The sequence below is a fragment of the Myotis yumanensis genome, unplaced genomic scaffold (assembly GCF_028538775.1).
Source record: "Myotis yumanensis isolate MYYU_CA2020_CCGP unplaced genomic scaffold, mMyoYum1.0.hap1 SCAF_18, whole genome shotgun sequence".
Lineage (NCBI taxonomy): Eukaryota > Metazoa > Chordata > Mammalia > Chiroptera > Vespertilionidae > Myotis > Myotis yumanensis.
Window position 1 is genome coordinate 15,120,999 of NW_027223769.1, and position 22,382 is coordinate 15,143,380.

General features: G+C 53.7%; 1 protein-coding gene across 1 annotated transcript in view; it reads right to left on the bottom strand.

Annotated features, from left to right (window-relative positions):
- Nucleotides 1–2,926: 2,926 nt before the first annotated feature.
- Nucleotides 2,927–22,382, bottom strand: part of ATP2C2 (ATPase secretory pathway Ca2+ transporting 2) — a 56,998-nt gene continuing 37,542 nt past the window's right edge. Inside the window, exons 12-27 of the mRNA XM_070399115.1 lie at nt 18,671–18,795; nt 18,425–18,522; nt 17,471–17,572; nt 17,243–17,332; nt 15,231–15,332; nt 12,100–12,256; nt 10,830–11,000; nt 9,973–10,070; nt 9,827–9,877; nt 9,032–9,198; nt 7,845–7,913; nt 7,632–7,748; nt 6,167–6,314; nt 4,888–4,986; nt 4,607–4,748; nt 2,927–3,296 (exon numbers count right to left, since the gene is read on the bottom strand). Of these exons, the coding sequence (XP_070255216.1) occupies nt 3,178–3,296; nt 4,607–4,748; nt 4,888–4,986; nt 6,167–6,314; nt 7,632–7,748; nt 7,845–7,913; nt 9,032–9,198; nt 9,827–9,877; nt 9,973–10,070; nt 10,830–11,000; nt 12,100–12,256; nt 15,231–15,332; nt 17,243–17,332; nt 17,471–17,572; nt 18,425–18,522; nt 18,671–18,795 (1,855 nt within the window). The 3' untranslated portion in view covers nt 2,927–3,177. The remainder of the gene's footprint in view (nt 3,297–4,606; nt 4,749–4,887; nt 4,987–6,166; nt 6,315–7,631; nt 7,749–7,844; nt 7,914–9,031; nt 9,199–9,826; nt 9,878–9,972; nt 10,071–10,829; nt 11,001–12,099; nt 12,257–15,230; nt 15,333–17,242; nt 17,333–17,470; nt 17,573–18,424; nt 18,523–18,670; nt 18,796–22,382) is intronic.

The window sequence follows — 22,382 nt, forward strand, 5'->3', positions numbered from 1 at the left end:
TATCTGGTTTTGGTATCGGAGTGCTGGCCTCATAAATTGAGTTAAGTGTTCCCTCCTATTTTATTTTTTGGAAGACATTGTGTAGAATTGTTGTTTTTAAATGTTTAGTAAAAGCTACCAGTGAAACCAGATTTCTTTTTGGGGGAAGAGTTTTAGATACAACTTCAGTGTCTTTACTACTTTTAGGACTACTCAGATGATCTATTTCATCTTCAGTGAGTTCTGGTAGTTTGTGGTTTTCAAGGAATTTGTTTATTTCCTCTAACTTGTTGAATTTATGTGCATAAAGTTGTTCTTAGACCCTTATTGTTGGAATACCTTAAGGAGTTTATAATGATACTAGTGGCCCGGTGCATGAAATTCATGCACAATAAAAGGGAATTAATTAGAGGAAATATTTTAAAATTGCTACTTGCCCTTTCTCTATAATAGAAGTGTCAGAGATAAAAGAAAATTAGTTAAATGTATATGAAAATCTTCCTCCTGTCAGAGTCTGGGGCACGCCATGGGACCCATAGTCAAGCCCCTGCCCACCCACATGCACCTTGAAATCATGTGAGATCCAGACCCAGCCGGCCCCACCCCCATTGGGCGAGATCCAGGCTCAGCTGGCCCCACCTCCGTCAAGCCCCGCCAGGCTGAGGGTGTAGCCTCAGGTCACCCGGCCCAGCACCAGGCAGGCGGAGCAGCCTCAGGTCCCATTAAGCCCCGCCGGGTGGGGGGGCGCAGTCTCAGGGCCCCCGTCAAGCCCCACGGGGCCGGGAGCGTGGCCTGAGGTCCCCCGTCAAGTCCCACCGGGCAAGGGGTGCAGTCCTAGGTCCCCCACTCCAGCACCATGTAGCCTTAGGTCAATGTTGATTGCTTGTTGTGGCTTGTTACGGGAACCCCGCCTCTACTGTGGGTGCAGCCATCTTGTGATGGCGTGATGAAGTGAGGATCAATTTGCATATTACCACTTTATTATATAGGATACCACCTTTCATTGCTAATACTGGTCATTTCTATCTTCTTTTTGATAAGCCTTTAGCCAGACTAACACATTTATTGATATTTTCAAAGAATTCACTTTTGACTTTTTTTCCTGTTTTGTCTTCAACTACACTGATTTCTGTTCTTTACTTTTTTTATTTTGGTGAATTCCCTCTGCACTTGATGGGTGGAGTGCTTTATAGATGTAAATCAAGCTAAGTTGCTTAATGGTGTTCCAGTCTACTGTATCCTTGATGAAAAGGTTCCATTTGAGTGTAGTTTGATTTATCCATCATACTTCATGGCTTGCATTGTGTTTTATTTAGTAAAATTTTACCCATCTCTGTTTTCTTCCAAAAGCTTTATTGGTTTCTTTTCCATTTATAATCTACCTTGGGTATTTTTGTATGGTATTAATAAGGGTTAAGAGTAATTTTTGTTATTGCAAGTATCAATCAACTTGGGTTTGTTTTTTTTATTGTTTTTAAAGGGGAAGCATATTTCTTGGGTCACTCTGCTGAAGGATCCGGCAAAGGGAGAGGGGCAGCAGGAAGTGCCCTGGCCTCAGCGAAGCCCCGTAGGAGGCTGTATGTGAGAAGGAATTCAGCCTTGACTGCTTAGCCGTTGCCGGGCAGATATCACCTCTGCCCAAAGGTTTCTGCAGCCAGTCCCCTCAATCTTTTTTTTTTTTTTTTTTTTTTGCAGGGATGGTACATGTGTCTCTCTCATCATTGACTTCTGGTGTCTCTTGGGGTCTGGGCAGAGGACCACGGGGACCCCCACCTCCCCAGCTGTGAATATTACTTTGGCGGGATCTGGACTCTGGGGTCTGCAGGGGTTCACTCTGACCTCTACCCTGTACTGGCCCAGGTGTCACCATCCCGGGCAGTCTGTCTGACAGCTGCTGTGGCTGGTGTGATGGTTACTTTCACGTGTCACCTTGAGCTAGGCCATGGTGCCCAGTTGTTTGGTCAAACACCAATCTAGGTGTTTCTGTGAGATGTTTAGATGGGATTAACCTTTAAATCAGTCGCCTGTGAATGAATCAGATTCCCTTCATAATGTGGGTGGGCCTCATCCAATCAGGTGAAGGCTTAAGAGAAAAGACTGAGATCCTCAGACTTGAGCTGCGATATCAACGCTTTCCTGAGTCTCTCCCGCCTGCCAGCCTGCCCTAAAGATATCGAACTCGCCAGCCCCGACGATCAGGTGAGCCAGTTCCTTAAAACAGCGGTCGCCAACCTTTCGGACATCACAGACCAACGGTGGTCTGCGGACCACTGGTTGGCGACCGCTGCCTTAAAACAAATCTCTCTCCCTCTCCATCCTATTGGTTCAGTTTCTCTAGAAAACCCTGGCTAACACCTGGGAGTAAGAGCTGCGGCCTCGTTTCTGGTTCTCCATGGTGGTTTTGCCCACCGCAGACAGAGGCATGGGGCAGAGACCACTCTGCTCTGCCATCTGTCAACGGGAAGGACAGGCACGTGTTAAAAGTCTTTGGGGCAGTGGGTGATAAGGCTCGCTGTCAGCCAGGCGGGCCATGTTCCAGCTCCTGGTTCTGAAGGGAAGGGCTGCTTACCATTCGTTTTAAAAGCTGAGCCTTCATGTAGGCCACTCAGGCTGAGACTGCTGCTCACACATACGTGGTAATGCCCACAGGCTGGGGGCTTCCAGCCTGGCCCCTTGTAGGAAAAACACTAATTCAGTCCATCAAAGTAATAACCAGGCTCCTGGCCTAGCGCTTAACAAACACCAAAGCCCCATCTGCTGGAGGAGATGGGCCTGGAAGGGCCATCAGCCAGCAGGGCAAGGACCAGAAGCCTGTCCTGTCCCAGCCCGCCCCTCTCGTCCCCAGCCTCTGCTCCCGCCCCCCACCCGCCCCCCGCAGGCACCCATGCATTCTTCACGCGAGGGCTGCATGCATTGAGCTCTCGCACAAGGACACAGGCAGACATGGTTTATAAAAATCATCGTGATTTAATAAATAGCGAGGTGTTTCTGTGCAGCCTCCTCACAGTCCGTCCCAGAGCCCGAGGGGCACGTGTGGATGCACCTGGGCCGAGCTTCCTGCTGGCCTCCCGGGAGAACTCGGTGAGTGACCGCATGCTGCGTGTCCTAGAAACACCCCTTCTCTGAAGAGGGCCCGGGGGAGGGGCGCAGTCACATAAAAATATAGCTTATCTGGGGCTTCTACATGGTCGGGCTCCACTACACGTCCTCCTGGTGGACCTGGGCTTTCCTGGCCGCGGAGCAGAATTTCTCACAGAGTTTGAGGAGCTCTGACAAGATGAACACGGATGAGGCCAACCCGGTTAAGAGCAACAAGTCTGTGAAAAGGTGAGAGAAAAGGGTCAGCTCTGCCCCCAGGGTTGGGCAGTGCCCAGCACTGAGGTGGCTGCGGGCCTCCCATGCAGCTCTCAGGACCCCTCACTGCGGAGCTGCTCCCTACACCTCGTTCTAATTAGACAGGCAAGGGGGCCAGGAGCCAGGGACAAGCCCTTCCATGTCCCTGAGCAGCTCCATCAGGGCCAGTAGCCTTTCCAGGGGGTTCAGGGCGAGGGGCAGAGGGGCGGGCGGGGCAGGTCACCCAGGGCAGCTGCCCCTTAACCATCGCTTCTGGCCCAGCCCACCCTGGCTTGTTCTGTGGGTTAATTCTTAAAGACACCCCAGACCCCACTGTATGTAATTGCTCAGAACCATCCCTGCTCCCTGTTGTTAACGATTTAGGACAAATGGTGCCTAGTCACGGTGTTACATTCAGAGCTGGTGAGCTGGCTTCATTCCCAGTGGATGAAAACATCCATGAACATTTGGGGGGCGGGGCGAGTGCCTTGTCTGTCCACGGGCATTCACAGGAGACCCAGGAGGACACTGCTTTTTAGATTTGGGGAAGAAAGCTGATTTCCCCAGTCTTGCCTCAGACCCCGTGCTCTGCCTGGGGGCTGCCTCACTTGCCTGCCCTGGGGTGGGTTGGCCAACAGAAATCTTGGGCGAGAAGAAAGGGTGGAGGTGGGAAGGGGTGGTATTTGCCCTGCTCCCTCCAAGTCCCTGGGTCACGGTCTCTCTCTCTCTAGGGACTTCCTCCCCTTCAGGACCCAGCCCTCCTCCCACTTCTGCTCAGTCATCACAGCTGCAGGCAAAGGAGGCTAGGCCACCCCCGACAGCTCCCCAAGAGAGAATGAGGGTCTGGGGAGGCCTAGTGAGGATGGGGAGCCCTGGGGCTCCGCACAGGGAATGTGTGCGCCGCTGCAGAGAGCGGGTCATGAAGTCCCGTCCCCTTCAGCAGTGCTGTCCCTACTGGTGGCCACTCCCTGTCTTCAGGTAAGTGGGTGTCCAGGTCACTCCGCTGGGGCACACAGCATGTCACAGCTGAGCCCAGGCTGTCATTGCACCTGCTATCTGCTCTGAGCCTCCTTGCACAGGGAGGGGACGAGATGCCAGTCCCCTTCTGCCCTGGGCGGTCCTCCTGCCAGAGGCACCTGCTCGCTGCAGTTCCCTGGGTTGTCCCTGTCCCCAGCAGTGGCCCTCCTACCCAGTGCAGGTACCTGTCTGGTCCTTTGGGACCCCGCTCCCCAGTTATGAGTACGTGGTGGCCATGGTCTCTGGTGATCCCGTCCTGAGGTCCCCTCCTACTCACCGAGCGCCCCCAGGTTCTCCGTCTGGAAGACCTTCTGCAGCGGGGGCACGTAAATCACGGCCAGCTGCCCTAGGACGGACCCGAGCACCGAGTACAGGAACATGTGGTTCCGGAGGAGGCCGATCTCGAATATCAGCTTGGTCTGCGGGGAAGGCACATGTGCCCGTCTCAGACAGGGATGCCCGAGCCCTAGAGCCCCCGAGGGAACCGGGCAGGGACCCGTCTCGCGGAGGACACGATTCAGTTCCTCAGGGAGGAAGCCGAGAGGCAGCAGGTCTCACCTGAGAGCGACAAGTCAGGGCATTGAAGAGGTCAAAGAACACAAAACAGGTGAAGGTCATGGTCGTGGTGCGCGGGGTGCTGGCCTTGTCCTCAGGGATCTGGAACACAAGTGCACGGGGGAGGTGATGCAGCCCCCGCCCTGAACTCAGCGTCCATCGCGAGCTGGGCCAGAGCACCTGCAACCGCCTCACAGTCCAGGCCACTGCACGTGAGCTGGACTAGACATGGATCGAAACCTCCCTTATCCTGGGTCAATGGTGCGGCCCAGAAGCGTGTCTCGGAGCCACCCCAGGGCCTGGCCCCGCTGCAGCACCTGGGAGGGACCATGAGCCTTCGCTCCAGAATTGCATGCTGGGAGGGACCTCTCATAAGTAAATGAAATGTCCCTTCCTCCAGCAGGTGACACTGCCACAGGTACATCCACTTCGCAGGAGGTCGCTTCCCACAAGCAAGGCAGAAGGCCCCCGACCCCATGGAGATCCATGGCCTGGAGGCTGGGTGAACAAAGCCACAGTCCCCTCCCTCCTCTGGCGCCGCTGGGACCCATCTCAGGTCCCCCCGGCTGACAGGGTGGGGGGGTCCAGGGTGAGAGGAGCTGGCCGCGCTCCGGAGCGTCCCTCTGCCTGACTCAGGTGGCCACAAACCCTCTGGCGCAGGCGCCCATCACCATTCCTGCCTGAGACCCTCCGTGGGACCAGAGGTTCACCCGCCTCCCCTGGGGGGACACTGTCTAAACAGGCAACCCGGGGGCCTGAGAATCTGCATCCCCCCCCCCCGCCCCCCCCGCCCCAGTCCTGGGTGCTGATGCCACAGCGGCGCCCCTGCTGAGAACCGCTGTGTTCCAACAGGAAGGTTTGTGTCTCTCCCTCCACCAGGCTCAGGACAGGGCGGTGGCAGCCCAGTGTCCCATCCCGCTTCCCGCACACGGGTGACGGGGGTTAAGGGTCTGCGTGGGCCACCTGCCTAGCTCCATCTAGCTCACTGGATGCCTGGGGAGGGCCTCCTGAACCTGCAGGCCATGACGAGACCCTGCAACAGTGACCTCAGGGAATAAACAGATTTCAGACTGTTTCCTGGTGACAACAGAAGGTAGAGGCATGTGTCCTGCCTAGAAACAAAGTCTGCATTCTTTCTCTGCCCCTGAGGCCTCACATCCCTCCTGCCTCTTCCCACCTCCTAGTCCCCCACCCTCCACCCCCCACAGCAGGGACTGTCCACCTGCTTCCCACACGCCCAGCCCCGCATCAGCCGCCAGACACCCGTGAGCACTGTCCGCACCTCTTTCCAGAAGATGAAGAGGGTCCCGCTGATGATGACAGAGGCCGACAGGAGGATCTTCAGGATGAGGGCTCTGCTGAGGATCATGTCTTTGACCTTCCTCGGCGGCTGCCGGAGGGTGTCTTTGTCCACCGGCTCTACGCCCAAGCTGCTCGGGACAAAACGTTGGAATAAACCACTGAAAAAGGAGCCCGAAGCAGAGATGTGCTCAAGCCACCATCAAAGGCTCAGCCAGGATGGGGAGGTGGCAAAGGCCTCCACGTTGTCCTGTGTGAGCCAGGGGTGTTTCCGGTCTCATGGGGCCCTCCATGTCCTCACTGGAAGCCTGCCCTTCCCATCTTCTGACCCCCACCCCCTAACCACCCAGTCCCTTAGCTCCATCTGGGGAGACCCCCAGAGCCTGGACTCAGGGCAGCTTGCCCACCTCCATCTATAACCCCCGCACCCGCACGCACACACACCTTGATCTTGGACCCACACGTAGTCATTTTTCTGCTCAGTTTCCACCACAAGGGGACCCACCCAGAGCTGGGCCTGGCCCCATCCCAGCTGGCCAGAGATACAGGATGCAGGCCCTGCCCACCACAGACTCCCATCGACTAAGGGACACCTGCACAGCCCATTCTGAAACAGTGGTAGGTGGTGTGGGGGCACCGAGGAGGGAACAAGCTGGGTGAGGCCCCACTGTGTGCAGATATGGCTGAGGTCCCAGCCCTGTGCTCAGGAAGAGTGTGTAGAAGGGGGAGCCTCTACTTTGGGGATGTGAGGTGAGGATAAAGTACAACCCTCTTTCCTCAGCAGCTGTCACTGGTGATGATTACATTAATTATAGTAACAGGAAATCAGCTACATCTGAAACAACACCCACTATGTGCTCAAGCACAGTGAAGTGCCTTGTTTGCTTTGGTCATCCCGATTCCAAAGCTCGTTCTTCCTCCTGCACCATTCGCTAGCCTCTCTTTTCTCATTCATCCAGCCACTAATTTACCCAGCTCCTGCTCTATGCCAAGCACCATTGCAGGAGCTGGGGATACTGCAGGGAATAAAAAAAATCTTGCCTCCATGAAGCTGACATTCTGCTGGGGACATGGGTTCTATATAATCAGGTAAGCAAGGAAATACATTTTCCTGTCCAGGGAAAAATAAAGCAGGGTAAGGTGGCTGAGAGGAGGATGCTGTAGAGTAATCAGGGAGGACTTCTTGAGGTGGTGACCTGAAGGAAAGGGACTGGGCCATGCAGCTAGGCCAGGGACAGCATTCCAGGCAGAATGTCTATCAGCCCCCGCCCTTCCTGCCCAGGCACTTCCCCCTGTGCCCAGTGCACCACACTTAAGTTTTCCGGGGTTTCCTATGGCCAGTGATCGTGTTTGTCCCTCCCCGCCCCTCAGCCCCTGCACAGAGTAAGGATGCAGTCCGTGGAGGCTGGCAGAAGGGTGTGGTGGTCCCGGCCAGCCCAGCGCCTCACCTCTGTGCTGGCGGCCCGTCCATGATGATGTTGATCCACAGGATCTGCATGGCGTTGAGGGGGTTGGGCAGGTTGCACATGGTGGACAGAGCGATGAGGCTCAAGGCCGCGATGCTCCTGCGGGGCACAAGCGGCAGAACAGGGCACGGTCAACAGAGCTAGCCACGCGGATGCAGCACTGGACGGCCCTGGGAGAGGCCGGCCTCGACTTACGTGCTCAGCTGAAATCGGACAAAGTTTTTGATGTTATGGAAAATCCCCTTGCCTTCCTCCACAGCACTCCTGCAAGAGAGGAGGAAGCACTGATTCACAAGGAGGGCCTGGTGGCAAGGTTCAGCCATGCTGTCAGCTGCTAAATGAAGTGATGGTGTCAGCCAGTGCTTGGAACCCCCTTCCCGTGTCCCCTGGCTGGCACTGCTGGAGACACACTGGTAGAGACTGATGATGTCCCAACAGGTACCATCAGCGGCTGGGGACAGGTTCCTGAGCCACGACCTCCCTCCTGTCTGAAGACTAAGTTACTCTGTCATGTGACCCCGGGGACCTCAGCCCTCAGCCCGGACTCCCGAAGGGCCTACTGCACCTCTGACTCACCCTGGCAAGGGGCACAGCGAAACCAATTAGATCCAATAGTTAGGTCCGGGGCACAGCAGGAAGAGAGAGCTGGGTTCCTCACCTGCTGTGTGTTAGAGGAGCTCTTTGCATGTGAAAGTCCTGGTCACTAATGTAGTAGAAAACTGTCCAATCCCTCCCTTTGTTACTAAAAAATCTGCCAAGGAATGCAAGCTGCAGAGCTATATATTAACCACATTTTCTCACCAAGAGGAACTGTTTTATGAATTCCTAAGGCGATTCCTTTTGTCAAGTCGGCAATCACATCAAACTCCAATATTTGAGATCAGGTTTAAGAAGAGTGTTTTCCCATCCCCATCGGTGTTAATGATCGGGCATTTCTGTCCAATCTCTTTTCAGTTCATGACATGCATGTATCAATGCAAACACACAATAGACTCAACCTGAACGTACTCATTTCTCTCACCCTGATGCCATTCATTTCACACCACAGTGTGAGCATGTCTCTGTCGTTAAAATGTTCTCCAAAGTGAGTTTTCCAATGGCCGCGTCGTATTCCCGCCTCTTGCTGTTGGCACTGAGGGGGACCCAGGAATTCCCTGCACATGTGCTGCAGCTCCCCCACCTGCCCCAGGCTTCCCCATCCGCTGCACTGTCTGCAACATTCCCCGGGTGCTGCCTGCGCCACCCCAGGTGGCCCCCATGACCCCGCTTTAAGTGGTGTTGGGCCTGAGGACACCTTATATCTATAGCACAGCGGATCCTAGGGGGCTGCTGGTTAACCCACTCATTTTTGCCACTAAAACAACACCTAAAGAGCAGCTTACATGATGGCTGAGAAGTCATCGTCCACCAGGATCATGTTGGCAGCCTCCTTGCTGACATCGGTCCCCGTCTGGCCCATGGCGATTCCAATGTCCGCAGCCTTCAGGGCCACCGCGTCGTTCACCCCATCCCCCGTCATGGCCACAATCGCCCCCGACTCCTGCAAAGCCTTTGGAAAGAGGAGGCGAGTGGAGGCATGCAGCCTGAGGCCCTTCCTTCTAGATCCTTCCTTCCCTCCTGACGCTCTGTCTCTCGCACTGTGGCTGACAGCAGAGACCCCTCTGAAGGGCACCGACATCAGCTGGCCTGAGTCTGAATCCCAGCTCCATCTGCAAGCCTACTATGTGCCAGGGTGTTCCAAGCATGGAGTCACCTCTGGCTGACCCTGGGAAGTGGGCAAGCCTTGAACTTCTCAATCTCAGTTTCTCCATCTGCACAATGGGAGCAACAGCCCTTCCTTCCCAGGGCTGGAGTTAACAAGAATATGCCAGAGACCACTCGACTAACCAAGGCTGCTAGCCTCTTTTTATATTTCCCTTTGCATCACCCAACTCCCACTCCCTGATTTTGGTGCAGGAGGTGAAGGGCTCCCCATCAGTTCTTCCCTCCCCAGACGCTGGAAAAAGGCAACCGCTGATGCAGCTGCCCTGGACCCAAGGGAGGAAGCCAGGCTTGAGGATCGCCGAGGCTCCCGCCAGCTCAGGCCCTGCGCCATCCTGGGGAGCAGAGCCACCGTGGCTGCCCTGGGCTGTGCCCCAAAGGACAAGCGAGGCAGGACCTGCCTCCTCACAGCGTACCTTTATGATTTTGAGTTTGTGCTTCGGGCTGGTCCTGAAGAAGACAGACACCTGAATATAGAGGCGTGAAAGGGCAGAGTCCGTGAATGGGAAGCTGGAAACACAGCCCCCTCCACGCTCCCAGCGAGCCCCTGGGGGCACCCTACCTTCCCCACGTGGTCAGCCAGCTTGCTCGGCTCCAAACTTTCCACCTCCTCCCCGGACATGGCACTCAGCTTCCCGTTGCACAGGCCGATGTTCTGTCCTGCGTGGTGGGGGGAATCCGCGCTCAGGGCCTGCTCCAGGCCTGCAGCCGTGGTCCCTGACCTCACCCCTCACTCCACCTACCTGACATCACTCCCTGCCTTGGCCACAGAAGAGCAAGAATAAAACCCACAATGGCTACCATTAGCTGAGCACCTGCTATGTGACAATGTCTAATTCTACCCACAGAATTAGCCCACAACGAAGGCCATCTTATCCCAGGGTCACGGAGCTGGCGGGTGGTAACTGGAACCTGGCAGGGTTCCGTCTGGCTCCACGGTGCCAGGCTGCCTCGAGACGGAGGGGCAAGAAAACTGAGGTGTGGCAACCCTCCGAGCAATAAGAAGAAGAGTAGGGGAACGGGGTGGCTAGCCAGCCCTCTGCTGACGAAGAGCCTGAGGGTCAGAGTGGGTCAGTGACTTGCCAAGGGTTCACAGCTGAGGGCAGAAGCCAGACGGAAACTATGCACTGGGTGGGATCGACGCTGCCTGTGAAGGTGAAGATCATGGATGAAAAGCCCTGGCACAAAGTAGGCTTTCATTACACATGAGGGCTTTCCCCCTTTTGGAGAACCTGCCAACATTTCAGAGACGACAGCCTTTGAAGGTGGGATGCTGGGACGTGCACGCTGAAAGCTCAGAATCTCTTCTCAGTCCCGAGCAGGCGGGCTCTCCGGACCCGGCTTGTGGAGGAGTAACCGATGGCAGGACCCCACCGTGAAGGATGGCAGGTCCTGCTTCCTCCCCCGCCGCCCCCTTACCTATCGCCAAGGCCGTCTCCAGGGCATCCCCCGTGATCATTTTCACGGACACGCCGGACTCGGAGAGGACCTGCACGGCTTCCTTCACGCCCGCCCGCGGAGGGTCGATGATTCCCACGAGGCCCAAGAAGGTCAGCTGCCCCAGTTCGGGCCCAGAAGCCAAGGCCAGCACTGCGGAGAGAGCAGACCACAGAGCTGTCACCGGGGGACCGGGGACCGGTTTAAGCCGCAGTCAGCCCTGGCCCCACTATGTCGCAGCTCCTCCTGGCAGTTGAGGGTCTTGGGCACCGAGTTCCCGGACTCTGCAAGGGGAGGCAGAGATCTGTGGGGTGGCCACAAGCCTGCACAGGGCAGCGCGCCTCACCCCAAACAGAGATGCTAGAGACCGCTTCCCTGGCCCCAAATAACCTCTGGACAGGGGTGCTGTAACCCCACCCCCCCAAACAAGAGTGCCGCGAGGAGGTCTGCCAGACGGCCTGCAATTCTATGGGTTCTCCTGGTCTGCCCCCAGCAGCAAAGCTTAGGGAAAATGTGCGGGCGGGGAACACGGGGGAGAGGACTCCTGTTTCAGTGGCGCAGAAGCCAGGCCCAGCTCCCGGGCGAGCGCTCCAGGGGGGTGGCCCCTGACTGATAACGGAGGGGGCTGTGGTCCGAAGCCTCTGGCTGCGCCTCCCTAGGACAGCTGCCCTGTGCCCGACGCAGGTGCTGTTCCTCCCCTCGCACCTGTCTGCTAGCAACGTACAATGTGTTCCTAAGGGGGAAACCAGTGTGGTGAGCCCCGCTGCCCATCCCCCAGGGATACACGTGTTCCGTGGTGTTTTCCAATACTTTCCCCGAAAGCCGACAGGCTGATGACGCGACAGGAAACGGGTTTTCAACACCCAGCCCATAGGGGAGGCCCCGGCCCTGGTGCAGAACACTGGGGATGGCCAAGGAGTGAAGCGTCTGCCTTGACTAACAAGAGCTCTAGGCTTTCCTGACAGTAAGCGCTGAGCGAGACTCAGCAGGACAGTTGCTGCTTCCGGGGCACCCCATTCACCTTAGGAAACTCAGGGACAGGGGCCGCCTCTCCTCATCCTGAGCTGCACCCGCATTAATGGGTGTCTTTGGTGGGGGGGCTCCCTATCCATTCCACACTTGCTCGACTCTCACTGGCAACTGCCTGCTGCCACTCTGACCACCAGCTCACGGACCGAGGACCCTGCATCAAGGGGCCTGAAGTCAGCGTGACATGCAAACGCCAAGCCCGGGGCTGGCCGCAGGCACTGACCCCGCAGGCCGAGCGACCCCATCCTCTTCTCCGCCTGTTGGCACAGGGACCTCTGCTGGGGCGTCAGCGGCAGGGGGATGCCCCCGTTGTTGTACATGGTACAGTAGCGAACCACCTCTTCGAAGGCCCCCTTCATGAAGTAGATGTCTTCCTGCCCCTTGAAAAGGACAAAAGGGAAAAAAATCTGTCGCCAGGCGCTTCTTGGTGATGTCACCTCACCCACAGAGATGTGCATGGCAGGTGGCTTACAGGGGGCTGTCAGCTTCTCCAGTGTAGGAGGATTAGGTAAGTTACAGGAAACCCATGCCATGGAATACTGCACAGCCCAGAAAAGGCACGGGCTGATCTTGGACCCCCTCCGCCCACCCTGCATTAAGTCGCCGTGTTAATGTCACGCAGCATGTTCCATGAATGTTCATATCTCAGCCAGTGTTATCTGTTAGGTCTGTGATTGATTTTGCTAAATGTCTATTTCAGAACAAGACTGTTAAGGGGAGTTACCTCAGGTGGGGGATGGGCAGGGAGAGAAGTGGGGAAAATTATAAAGAGCTTCTACTTTTAAAGTCACACTTCCATATTTTTTTAATCCTCACCCAAGAACTTGTTTATTGATTTTAGAGAGAGGGGGAGAAGGAGGGAGGGAGGGAGAGAGGGAGGGAGGGAGGGAGGGAAAGAGAAAGAGATACATGGATGTGAGAGAGAAACATCAATCGCTTGCCTCCTATAGGTGCTCCAACTGGGGATCAAACCTACAACTTTTTGGTGCCCTGGATGATACTCCAACCAACTGAGCCACCAGCCAGGGCCCATATTTTTTTTATGAGACTATATTACAACCACCTTCAGGGGGTTGATTTGAAGGTATTAAGACATTTTTTTACAAATCCATAACACCTTTCAAGCACCCAGAATTGACATGCCCATCCAAGACCTGGAATGAGCTGGTGGAGCTGCCCCCTGGCCTGAACGAGATGAGAAATCTCAGCATGGGCATAGATTCCAGAAAGAATGCGGGAGAGGGGGATGGTTGGAGGAAAAGGCAGGAGGCAATAAATAGCAGTTTAAAAAAAAAAGATTTTTTGTGCTAGCTGGTTTGGCTCAGTGGATAGAGCATTGGCCTACGGACTGAAGGGTCCAGGTTTGATTTCAGTCAAGGGCATATGCCTGGGCTGTGGGCTTCATTCCCAGTAGGGGGCGTGCAGGAGGCAGCCAATCAATGATTCTCTCTCATCATTGATGTTTCTATCTCTCTCCCTCTCCCTTGCTCTCTGAAATCAATAAATCTATATATATAAAAGCCTAAGCGACCCTCTGACTGGTAGCTATGATGCGCACTGACCACCAGGGGGCAGACGCTCAATGCAGGAGCTGCAGAGCTGCCGTGACTTGGCAGCTGCAGTTCTCGGGTGACACACCTGGAACCAGACAGGAGGGAGCCCAATTCAGGGGTGTGTCACCTGAGAACCGCCCTCTCACAGTCTGGGACCCTTGGGGGGATGTCAGAGAGCTGGTTTCGGCCCGATCCCCACAGGCCAGGCTGAGGGACCCCACCTGCCAGAGGGACCCCGCTCACTCCACAGCCCTTCAAGCCCTGGTGCTTCCCCAGATGCGGCTGGCCCAGGAGGGACCGTGGGAGGTTGGCTCCAAGGTATGTCTGGCCCATCTCGCTCAGTCCTGCCCTGCCAGCTACCTTCTAATTAATTCCCTTTCAATGTGCATGAATCCGTGCACTGGGCCTCTAATATAAATATAAATATAAATATAAATATAAATATAAATATAAATATAAATATAAATATAAATATAAATATATATATATGAAGATTATTGTAGAAAATATGTAAAGCTACAGAAAATGTAAAAAGAAAAAGAAAACAGCTGAATCCCAACCCAGGATTAGCCATGAATAGTTTGGTATATAGTCCTTTAATCACTTATAACATGCACACATGTGTGTCTATGCATGTGTGTATACGTGAGCTCACTGTTCACATCATTTGTGGGGGACCCCCTTCAGGAATGAAGAATTGGTCCTTCATTGTGACAGTTAAATAAGCTCACGTGTGTAAAAAACTTAGCACGGGAGGCGAAGGAAGGACCCAAGTTAGCAATGGGGTCAATTTATCAGAAGCCTAGGGTTGCTCTAGTACAGTGATGACGAACCTTTTGAGCTCGGCGTGTCAGCATTTTGAAAAACCCTAACTTAACTCTGGTGCCGTGTCACATATAGAAATTTTTTGATATTTGCAACCATAGTAAAACAAAGATTTATATTTTTGATATTTATTTTATATATTTAAATGCCATTTAACAAAGAAAAAGCAACCAAAAAAATGAGTTTGCGTGTCACCTCTGACACGCGTGTCATAGGTTCGCCATCACTGCTCTAGTAGTAATTACTCAGCAACTATATTACAGGCCAGCGACTCTCGCCTTGAGCGTGCATCTGAATCCCCAGCAAATACAGATTACTGGGCTCTACCCCTGGGTTTCAGGAGTTCAGGTGGAACCTGAGACTCTGCATTTCTTTTTGTTTGTTTGTTTTTGTTAATCCTCACCCGAGAATATTTTTCCATTGATTTTTAGAGAGAGAGTGGAAGGGAGACAAGGAGAAGGAGAGGGAGAGGGGGAGGGAAACAGTGAGAGAGAGAGAGAGAGAGAGAGAGAGAGAGAGAGAGAAAGAGAGAGAGAGAGAGAGAAAGAGAGAGAGAGAGAGAGAGAGACATCAATGTGAGAGAGACACATCGATTGGTTGCCTCCCAGACATGCCCCATAGGCAACCGAGGTATATACCCTTGACCAGAACCGAGCCCATGACCCTTCAGTCTGAGGGCCAACACCCTATCCACTGAGCAAACGGGCCAGGGTGAGAACCTGCATTTCTAACAACTTCCCAGTTGGTGCAATGATGGGCTGGTACAGGAACCTCATGTGGAAGACCAGTGACTCAGTTAAAAATCTCAGAAGATCCAAGATAGTCAAAGATTTGATTGCTATCAACTGTACTGTCATGTATTTGGAACCTCACAGAAGCAATGGAAGCTAACCTCTCTCCCTGATGTCTGCATTTGCTTGATTTGGGGGGTGGGGGTGGGGGGATGTGGTGGAAAGGGGCCGAGAAGCAAACTCACCTCATTCTTGGGGCTGCACTTTACTGCCATCCACTTCTGCTCTGAACTGAACGGGATCTCTTGTTTCCTCACGTAGGAATCTTTAACATCGCTTAAGTCCATCTAGGATAATAAAACAGAGTTTTCAGCGAGGCATTCTAAAGCAATTTCTATGCAAAGCTCAGTCCATTTACTAAGCAAATGACTCCCTAATGAAACCATCTCGGGCAGATGAGAAATCCAAGCGTTTAGCTCACAGAGAAAGGCCATTTGCTTTCAAATGTCCCAACCAGGAAAAAAAGCCTGTTTATCTCGTCCCAGGGCAGAACCACGTGTCCCCGAAATAGCTCCAGCTGAAACTTGCTCAGAAACAGGAGCCTGTGGGGTTCTTGTCAGAAGGAACCTCAAACTTGAGGACGGAGCCATTTCCCCAAAACGGCCCTGGGTTAGAGGGTGGCCTGTCGTCACAGCCTGGGGTCCTTGCCAGACCTGACATTTGTTGGCTCTTTGATGGTTTGCGGGCCACTTAGTTGACAGCTTTGAGCCTCAGTTTCCCCAGCTGACCACCAGTCCTAACCTGCGCATCCCGTTGCCTCACAAGGGGTGAAAAGCGGTCCCTAGGAGGGCAAAATATCCACTTTCTAAGTATTTAACGCGCAGGCATGCATGCAGTACACCAACAGGCATACAACGTATCTGTGGTGTTAAAATTCCCTGGGAGGAGTGACTGGGGACAGATGTCTAAAAAGCCTCCTCAAGGAGGGTATTATGGCCGCACTGTGTCCTTCCCCAGACGTGGTGAAGTGCTAACCCCAGTACCTGTGAATGGGATCTTATTTGGAAATAGGATCTTTGGAGATGCAACCATGGTAACATGAGGTCTTTAGGGCAGGCCTAATCCAATATGACTGGTTCCTGGTAAGACAGCGGTTCTCAACCTGTGGGTCGAGACCCCTTTGGCGGTCGAACGACCCTTTCCCAGGGGTCGCCTAAGACCATCCTGCATATCAGATATTTACATTACGATTCATAACAGTAGCAACATTACAGTTATGAAGTAGCAACGAAAATAATTTTGTGGTTGGGTCACAACATGAGGAACTGTATTTAAAGGGCCAGAAGGTTGAGAACCACTGTGGTAAGAGGAGGACATAGCCACGTGAAGATGGACATACAGGGAGGACACCATGTGAAGACTAGAGGGGTGTGTCTGCAAACCAAGGAGCACCAGGGATCACTGGGAGCAGCAGGGAGAGGAGCAGGGGGATCACTGGGAGGGGAGCACGAGGAGAGGAGCACGGGGATCACTGGCAGCAGCCAGGTAGCTGGATCGCCAGGCCAGCCTCCCTTCCCTGCAGAGCAGCGGGAGTTGTTGAGTGGGGCCGCCCTCACTGTGTTAAAGGGGTAATAAGTTCCATTTGAATTACTGACATTCTGGAGAGCATTTTCCTCTGTGAGTGAAAGGAATGTCTTAAAGCGCCTTGTTTACCTTCACACGGACGTACTGAAAGGGTAATCCTTCTCCCCCTCATTCCCACCCTGCACTGGCTCCTGCAACATGGGGGAGAGGCAGAAATGTGGGTGCCCTGGCCTCATGCTGGGGGAGGGACAGGTGGGCAGATGGACACAGGACAGTGCGATGAGTGACAGCTCAGAGTGCCCGGGTGAGCAGAGGCGTCTACAGAGGTGGAAATGGCAGTGAACTTGAAGAGAACATCTGAGGTGGCCGTGAGTCAGGAGCAGAGTGGCTGGGAAGGAGTGGAGGGTCCACTCCACAGGACAGGCACCCATGGGTGGGCTCCTACCTCGACAGAGGGGTCTGATCGGACCTCTCCTGTCATTTGTCCCCTGAGCACAAAGCAGAGAGGCACACCCATCAACCCACCACCTATCCCTTCAACACTCGGGAGCAGCCGCTCTGCGCCGGGCACTGGGCAGAGTGGGGGCACTTCTTCCCAGTCTCAGAGCTCAGGGGCTAACCACTGAGCCCTGGGACAAGTGAATGTATGAAAAGGAAATAAAACATCCCCCACCTTCATTGCCAGGGCGATCAAGGCACCTTCCGTGGGCTGTCCCATCACGGCGTTTTTCCTGATGACAGCATTGTTGGCGACACAGCCTGCCTGCAAGGGGGCATTTCTGAATCTTTAGTTAATATTCGGAGCCGGCCTGTCCAGGTCCTGGGCCCACTTGGGCTGGAGAGAATCCCCACCAGCCCCATTTTAAATGCGTATTTCTCTCACGGTGCTGCTGACACCTACCTCCACCAATTTCCCCACGGAGACGTTGGAAAACTCCTTAACGACTTCCCTTGACGGTAAAAGACAGACTGTCCCTTGGCCATTATACCCAACTCCGCTGACCTGCAGGGCAAAGGGACAGAAAGGATGTCATCAAGAGTCAGAAATACACTCCCCTGGTTGAGCCATAATATCTTTTCTGGGGATTCATTCCAAGGACAAAATCCTGGCCACACCCGCGGCTTCAAGCATGGGGACAGATGCTCCCTGCAGGACTGCATGTTAGCGGAACCGCTCACTAACCACCACGAGTCGGTAAACGGCAATAATTTTGCTCTGCAGCCAGGAAAAATCTGGGTAAGAAAACCAAGTAACAGCACCGGAGAGTGCTTATGTTCTAGCAAGAGCTAGGCAAACCTTTCCTTCTAGCGCCAGATAGCAACTAGTCTAGCCTTTGTGGCCCATGCACATCTCTGTTGCGAGGACTCAGCTTTGCTGTTTGGCGTGAAAGGAGACACCGACTACCTATGAACAAAAGCGGTGGCAGCGTGCCCACAAACTTTATTTGCAAAAGTAGGCCCTGGCCCCGGGCTGTCACGGCTGACCCCTTGGTGTGGAAGGTTTTGTGAAAAAAGCAGCAAGATACAAAATTGCACATTCTGGGAGCCTACGACTGTGCTGACACACAGGAGAGACTCAAAGCCCAAAAGGACTAATCGTTATGCGTTTACCCTGGGAGCTTATGGGTAAGAGTCTTCTAGCCTTTAAATTTTATACTGTGCTTATTATTAAAGATAATAAAGATGAAGATGACTATCTTAATCAGCCATGTTCCTTGCAGCTGTTGGTAACAAGGACTTTGCCCTATTTGTTTTCTCCATGTTTCCTAGAAGTCTCCCTGTGCTTTCTCCAGGAAGAAAAGGGTCTGGCAGGGCACACCCTTGTCTTGAACCTTGTAATTCACACAGCACTCACCTCGGCGTGGAGCCCATCAGACGTTACAAGTTGGCTGACAGTCATTTCGTTGGCGGTCAGGGTCCCCGTCTTATCAGAACAGATAACATTGCAGCAACCTGCCAGGAGAAACAGCAGAGTTTATAGAAAAAAGCAGTTCATCGCCACCAACTCTCAGGCCTATGAAATACCCACGCTGAATGAACATGGCACCAAAACATCCATTCAATCCAATTTTTAAGGATTCAATTAGCTGGACTCCCTCACCTAAAGTCTCCACGATCGGCAGCTTCTTCACAATGACCTGCTTCTTGGCCATCCGCAGGACTCCCAGCACCAGCGTAACCATGACAACGATGGGCAGACCCTCTGGAATGGCAGCCACAGCCAGGCTGGATCGAAAGGCCAAATGGGTCACTTTTAACATGGACTTAAGAATGATATGAGTTCCCACTGGGATTGGCAACACTTTCCCCTGGTGAAGCTCCTCTCTAGTGTCCCCAAAGTTCCTGTTCTATTCTCTGTTCCCCATTCCATGATGCACCTGCCTCCTCCTTCAACATCCATTGCGCTGAGCCCCAATCCGCCCCCCCCAAACACACACACACACACGCACACACACACACACACACACAGTCCTGCTTTTGGCGAGGGATCAGACACCCACATTTTAGTGTGAATTAGTCTGCCAGCTGTTTTGCCTCTTTAAGTGCTTCTGCATCTAAATTGTTCTCATTTATTAAAGAGAAAAGTTTCTGGGCCCTGGGAAAGGAATTTCCAGAATCAGGCAATTAGTAGGAAGTGGAATTTTTTGCTTCAGTGGGTCCTCCCTTAAATTTCACTTTTCATCATTGCTCTAATGGTTTAGACACTTCTGGTAGGGAAGCCAGACAGAAAATTAAAATTGAGGGAGGCACGGTGAGGTTGAAACGGCCCCCGTGAGGTAGAGACGACCCTGGTCAGGTCGAAACGGCCCCGGTGTGGTAGGGATGACCCCGGTCAGGTTGAAACGGCCCCCGTGAGGTAGGGACGACCCTGGTCAGGTCGAAACGGCCCCGGTGTGGTAGGGACAACCCCGGTCAGGTTGAAACGGCCCCCGTGAGGTAGGGACGACCCCGGTGAGGTTGAAACGGCCCCCATGAGGTAGGGACGACCCCGGTCAGGTCGAAACGGCCCCGGTGTGGTAGGGACAACCCCGGTCAGGTTGAAACGGCCCCCGTGAGGTAGGGACGACCCTGGTCAGGTCGAAACAGCCCCGGTGTGGTTGGGACAACCCCGGTCAGGTTGAAACAGCCCCGGTGTGGTAGGGACAACCCCGGTGAGGTTGAAACGGCCCCCGTGAGGTAGGGACGACCCCGGTCAGGTCGAAACGGCCCCGGTGTGGCAGGGACGACCCCGGTGAGGTTGAAACGGCCCCCATGAGGTAGGGACGACCCTGGTCAGGTCGAAATGGCCCCGGTGTGGTAGGGACAACCCCAGTCAGGTTGAAACGGCCCCCGTGAGGTAGGGACGACCCCGGTGAGGTTGAAACGGCCCCCGTGAGGTAGGGACGACCCTGGTCAGGTCGAAACGGCCCTGATGTGGTAGGGACAACCCCGGTCAGGTCGAAACGGCCCCGGTGTGGTAGGGACAACCCCGGTGAAGTTGAAACGGCCCTGGTGAAGTCGGGACAGCCCCGGTGAGGCTGAAACGGCCCCCGTGAGGTAGGAACGATCCCGGTGAGGTTGAAACACCCCCCGTGAGGTAGGGACGACCCCGGTGTGGTAGGGACAACCCCGGTCAGGTCGAAACGGCCCCGGTGTGGTAGGGACAACCCCGGTGAGGTTGAAACGGCCCCCGTGAGGTAGGGACGACCCCGGTGAGGTTGAAACAGCCCCCGTGAGGTAGGGGCGACCCCGGTGAGGTTGAAACGGCCCTGGTGAGGCTCAGACGGCCCTGGTGAGGCTGAGACTACTCCAGTGAGGTTGGGACAAATAAAGGGGACCAGTATGGACTGATGAACAGGGGTAGATACAGAAGCAGAGCATCATTGAACAGAATGTTAAAGTACAGTGGGAAGCCTGGGGAGGGTTGGGGGGGGGGGGGGGATTAAGAGACCAACTGAAGGACTTATATGCATGCATATAAGATTAACCAATGGACACAAGACACGGGGGGGGGGGTGGCGGGGGGTAGGGGCCGGGGGAATGTCAAGGGGGGGAAAAAAGGAGACATATGTAATACTCTTTGTAATACTTTAAGAAATAAAAATTATTAAAATATTAAAAAAAAAATAAAAAATAAAATTGAGGGAGGCAAAGTGACACAGCTATGCCTTTAGCAGATCTGTTTGGGGTACCTGCTCACTTCTTTATCATCCCTACCCCTTCAACTCCTTATTGTGGGACCTCGCTCTCCCATAGCCACAGTTGACTGGATTAGAGGAGACCATGTGTTCCAAGCTGAACCAATGAGCTTCTAGTATTTGGGAATCTGAACTGGGATTGCGAACATGGATCCCCTTCCTGTGGGCAGGATGTCAACATGTGGTAGGCTGTTAAGAAGGGGATCTTTCTGCCTCGATTTGGCTCCAGAGCATCGGGGCTGACTGCTCCCCCATCCCACATTCCTGGGCTGGCCTGACCGAGGGCAGAGGGCCGGATAATGACCAGCTAACCTCAGGCCGATGGGGGAGGCTGGAGATGAGCGAGTAAGAGGGTCCTTTTGTGCAGATCTATGCAGTAAGCGTCACCACACCACACCCACCAGGGTCACCCTCTGCATGGGAACCTCCAGCAGAACCCTGCAGGCCTTCAGTAAATATTTGCTGAATGAACGAACTCACAAGTGAATATATGGCAGGAGTCTCGACCCGCCCTGGCCTAGCACATAGCGAGCGTTCTATGTGGCTGGTTAATAATCAGAAAGCCTAGCTGAGGAGGCCCATTCAACCAAAGTCACACACAGCTAACGTATTTCACCCAATTTTAAGACAAGGCTGCTTGTGAAAAACACCATTATCTTGTGTATACTAAGAAAAAATACCGCCAATTCATCAGCCAATTCACGGTGCTTTATCGCAAGTCTGACTTCAGAGAAGTTAAGATGTGAAAAGGGATGTGCATCTTAGAATTAAAGAAATACGGTAATGATGGTGGCCTTTTACCCGGAGACAATGGAGCATTCAGCTATAGAAACCAAGATGACTGACTTTGGTCGAGGGACTGTGCCTGGTTTCCATGGGGATGGCAAGAAGGCTTGCTTGGTTTTATGGCACAGGCTGACAAGGCTAACTAAGCAAACATCTGCTTGGGTTAGGAGGGGGACTTTCCCCCAGTATGGCATGGGGAGGCTGGTTTTTGTACCAGGAAGCTTTTATAATAACAAAAAACGAATCCACAAACTGATAAAGATAAGGATGGAAAAGCAAATATACCGTGGGTCAGCTTGAGTGTCTCTCGAGGCAGAGAACAGGATAAAGTGTTTAAAAGAATGCCTCCCATTTATGTATTTTGAAGAGTCTCTTCCTCACGGGCTATCTTGCCATTTCTACATTCTAACCTGGTGGTTCCGAGTGACTTCAATTCTGCTAAAAACCTCCTTTCAAAGTCACAAGGGAAATGAACAGTCAGTTTTCTCTTAACGGTAAGTTACCCCCGATGCAGTAAAATGAATGAGAGGAAAGGGAATGTTAAGACAGGAAATCAGGAATGACCTTGGGGAGATAGGGTGGGATGGGCATGGAAGGCTTTTTTGTTATTTTCCTGGAAAGAGTTAACCGTCTTTGGCTCACAGGACTTCCCATGGTCTATAAGATGGGAATGGAAAGCTTCATTATTTCGGGGAGGTCTTTGGCACCATGGCACCTGGGAGCTCAGGCGCCCCAGTCCCCCTGCCATCACCCGCCTCTGACGGCGGCGTAGTCACCTGAGCACTCCCTCCAGGGGCTGACTTCTTCCCTGGCCCTGCTTCTTGCCGGACCCTGCCTGGGGCAGCTCCT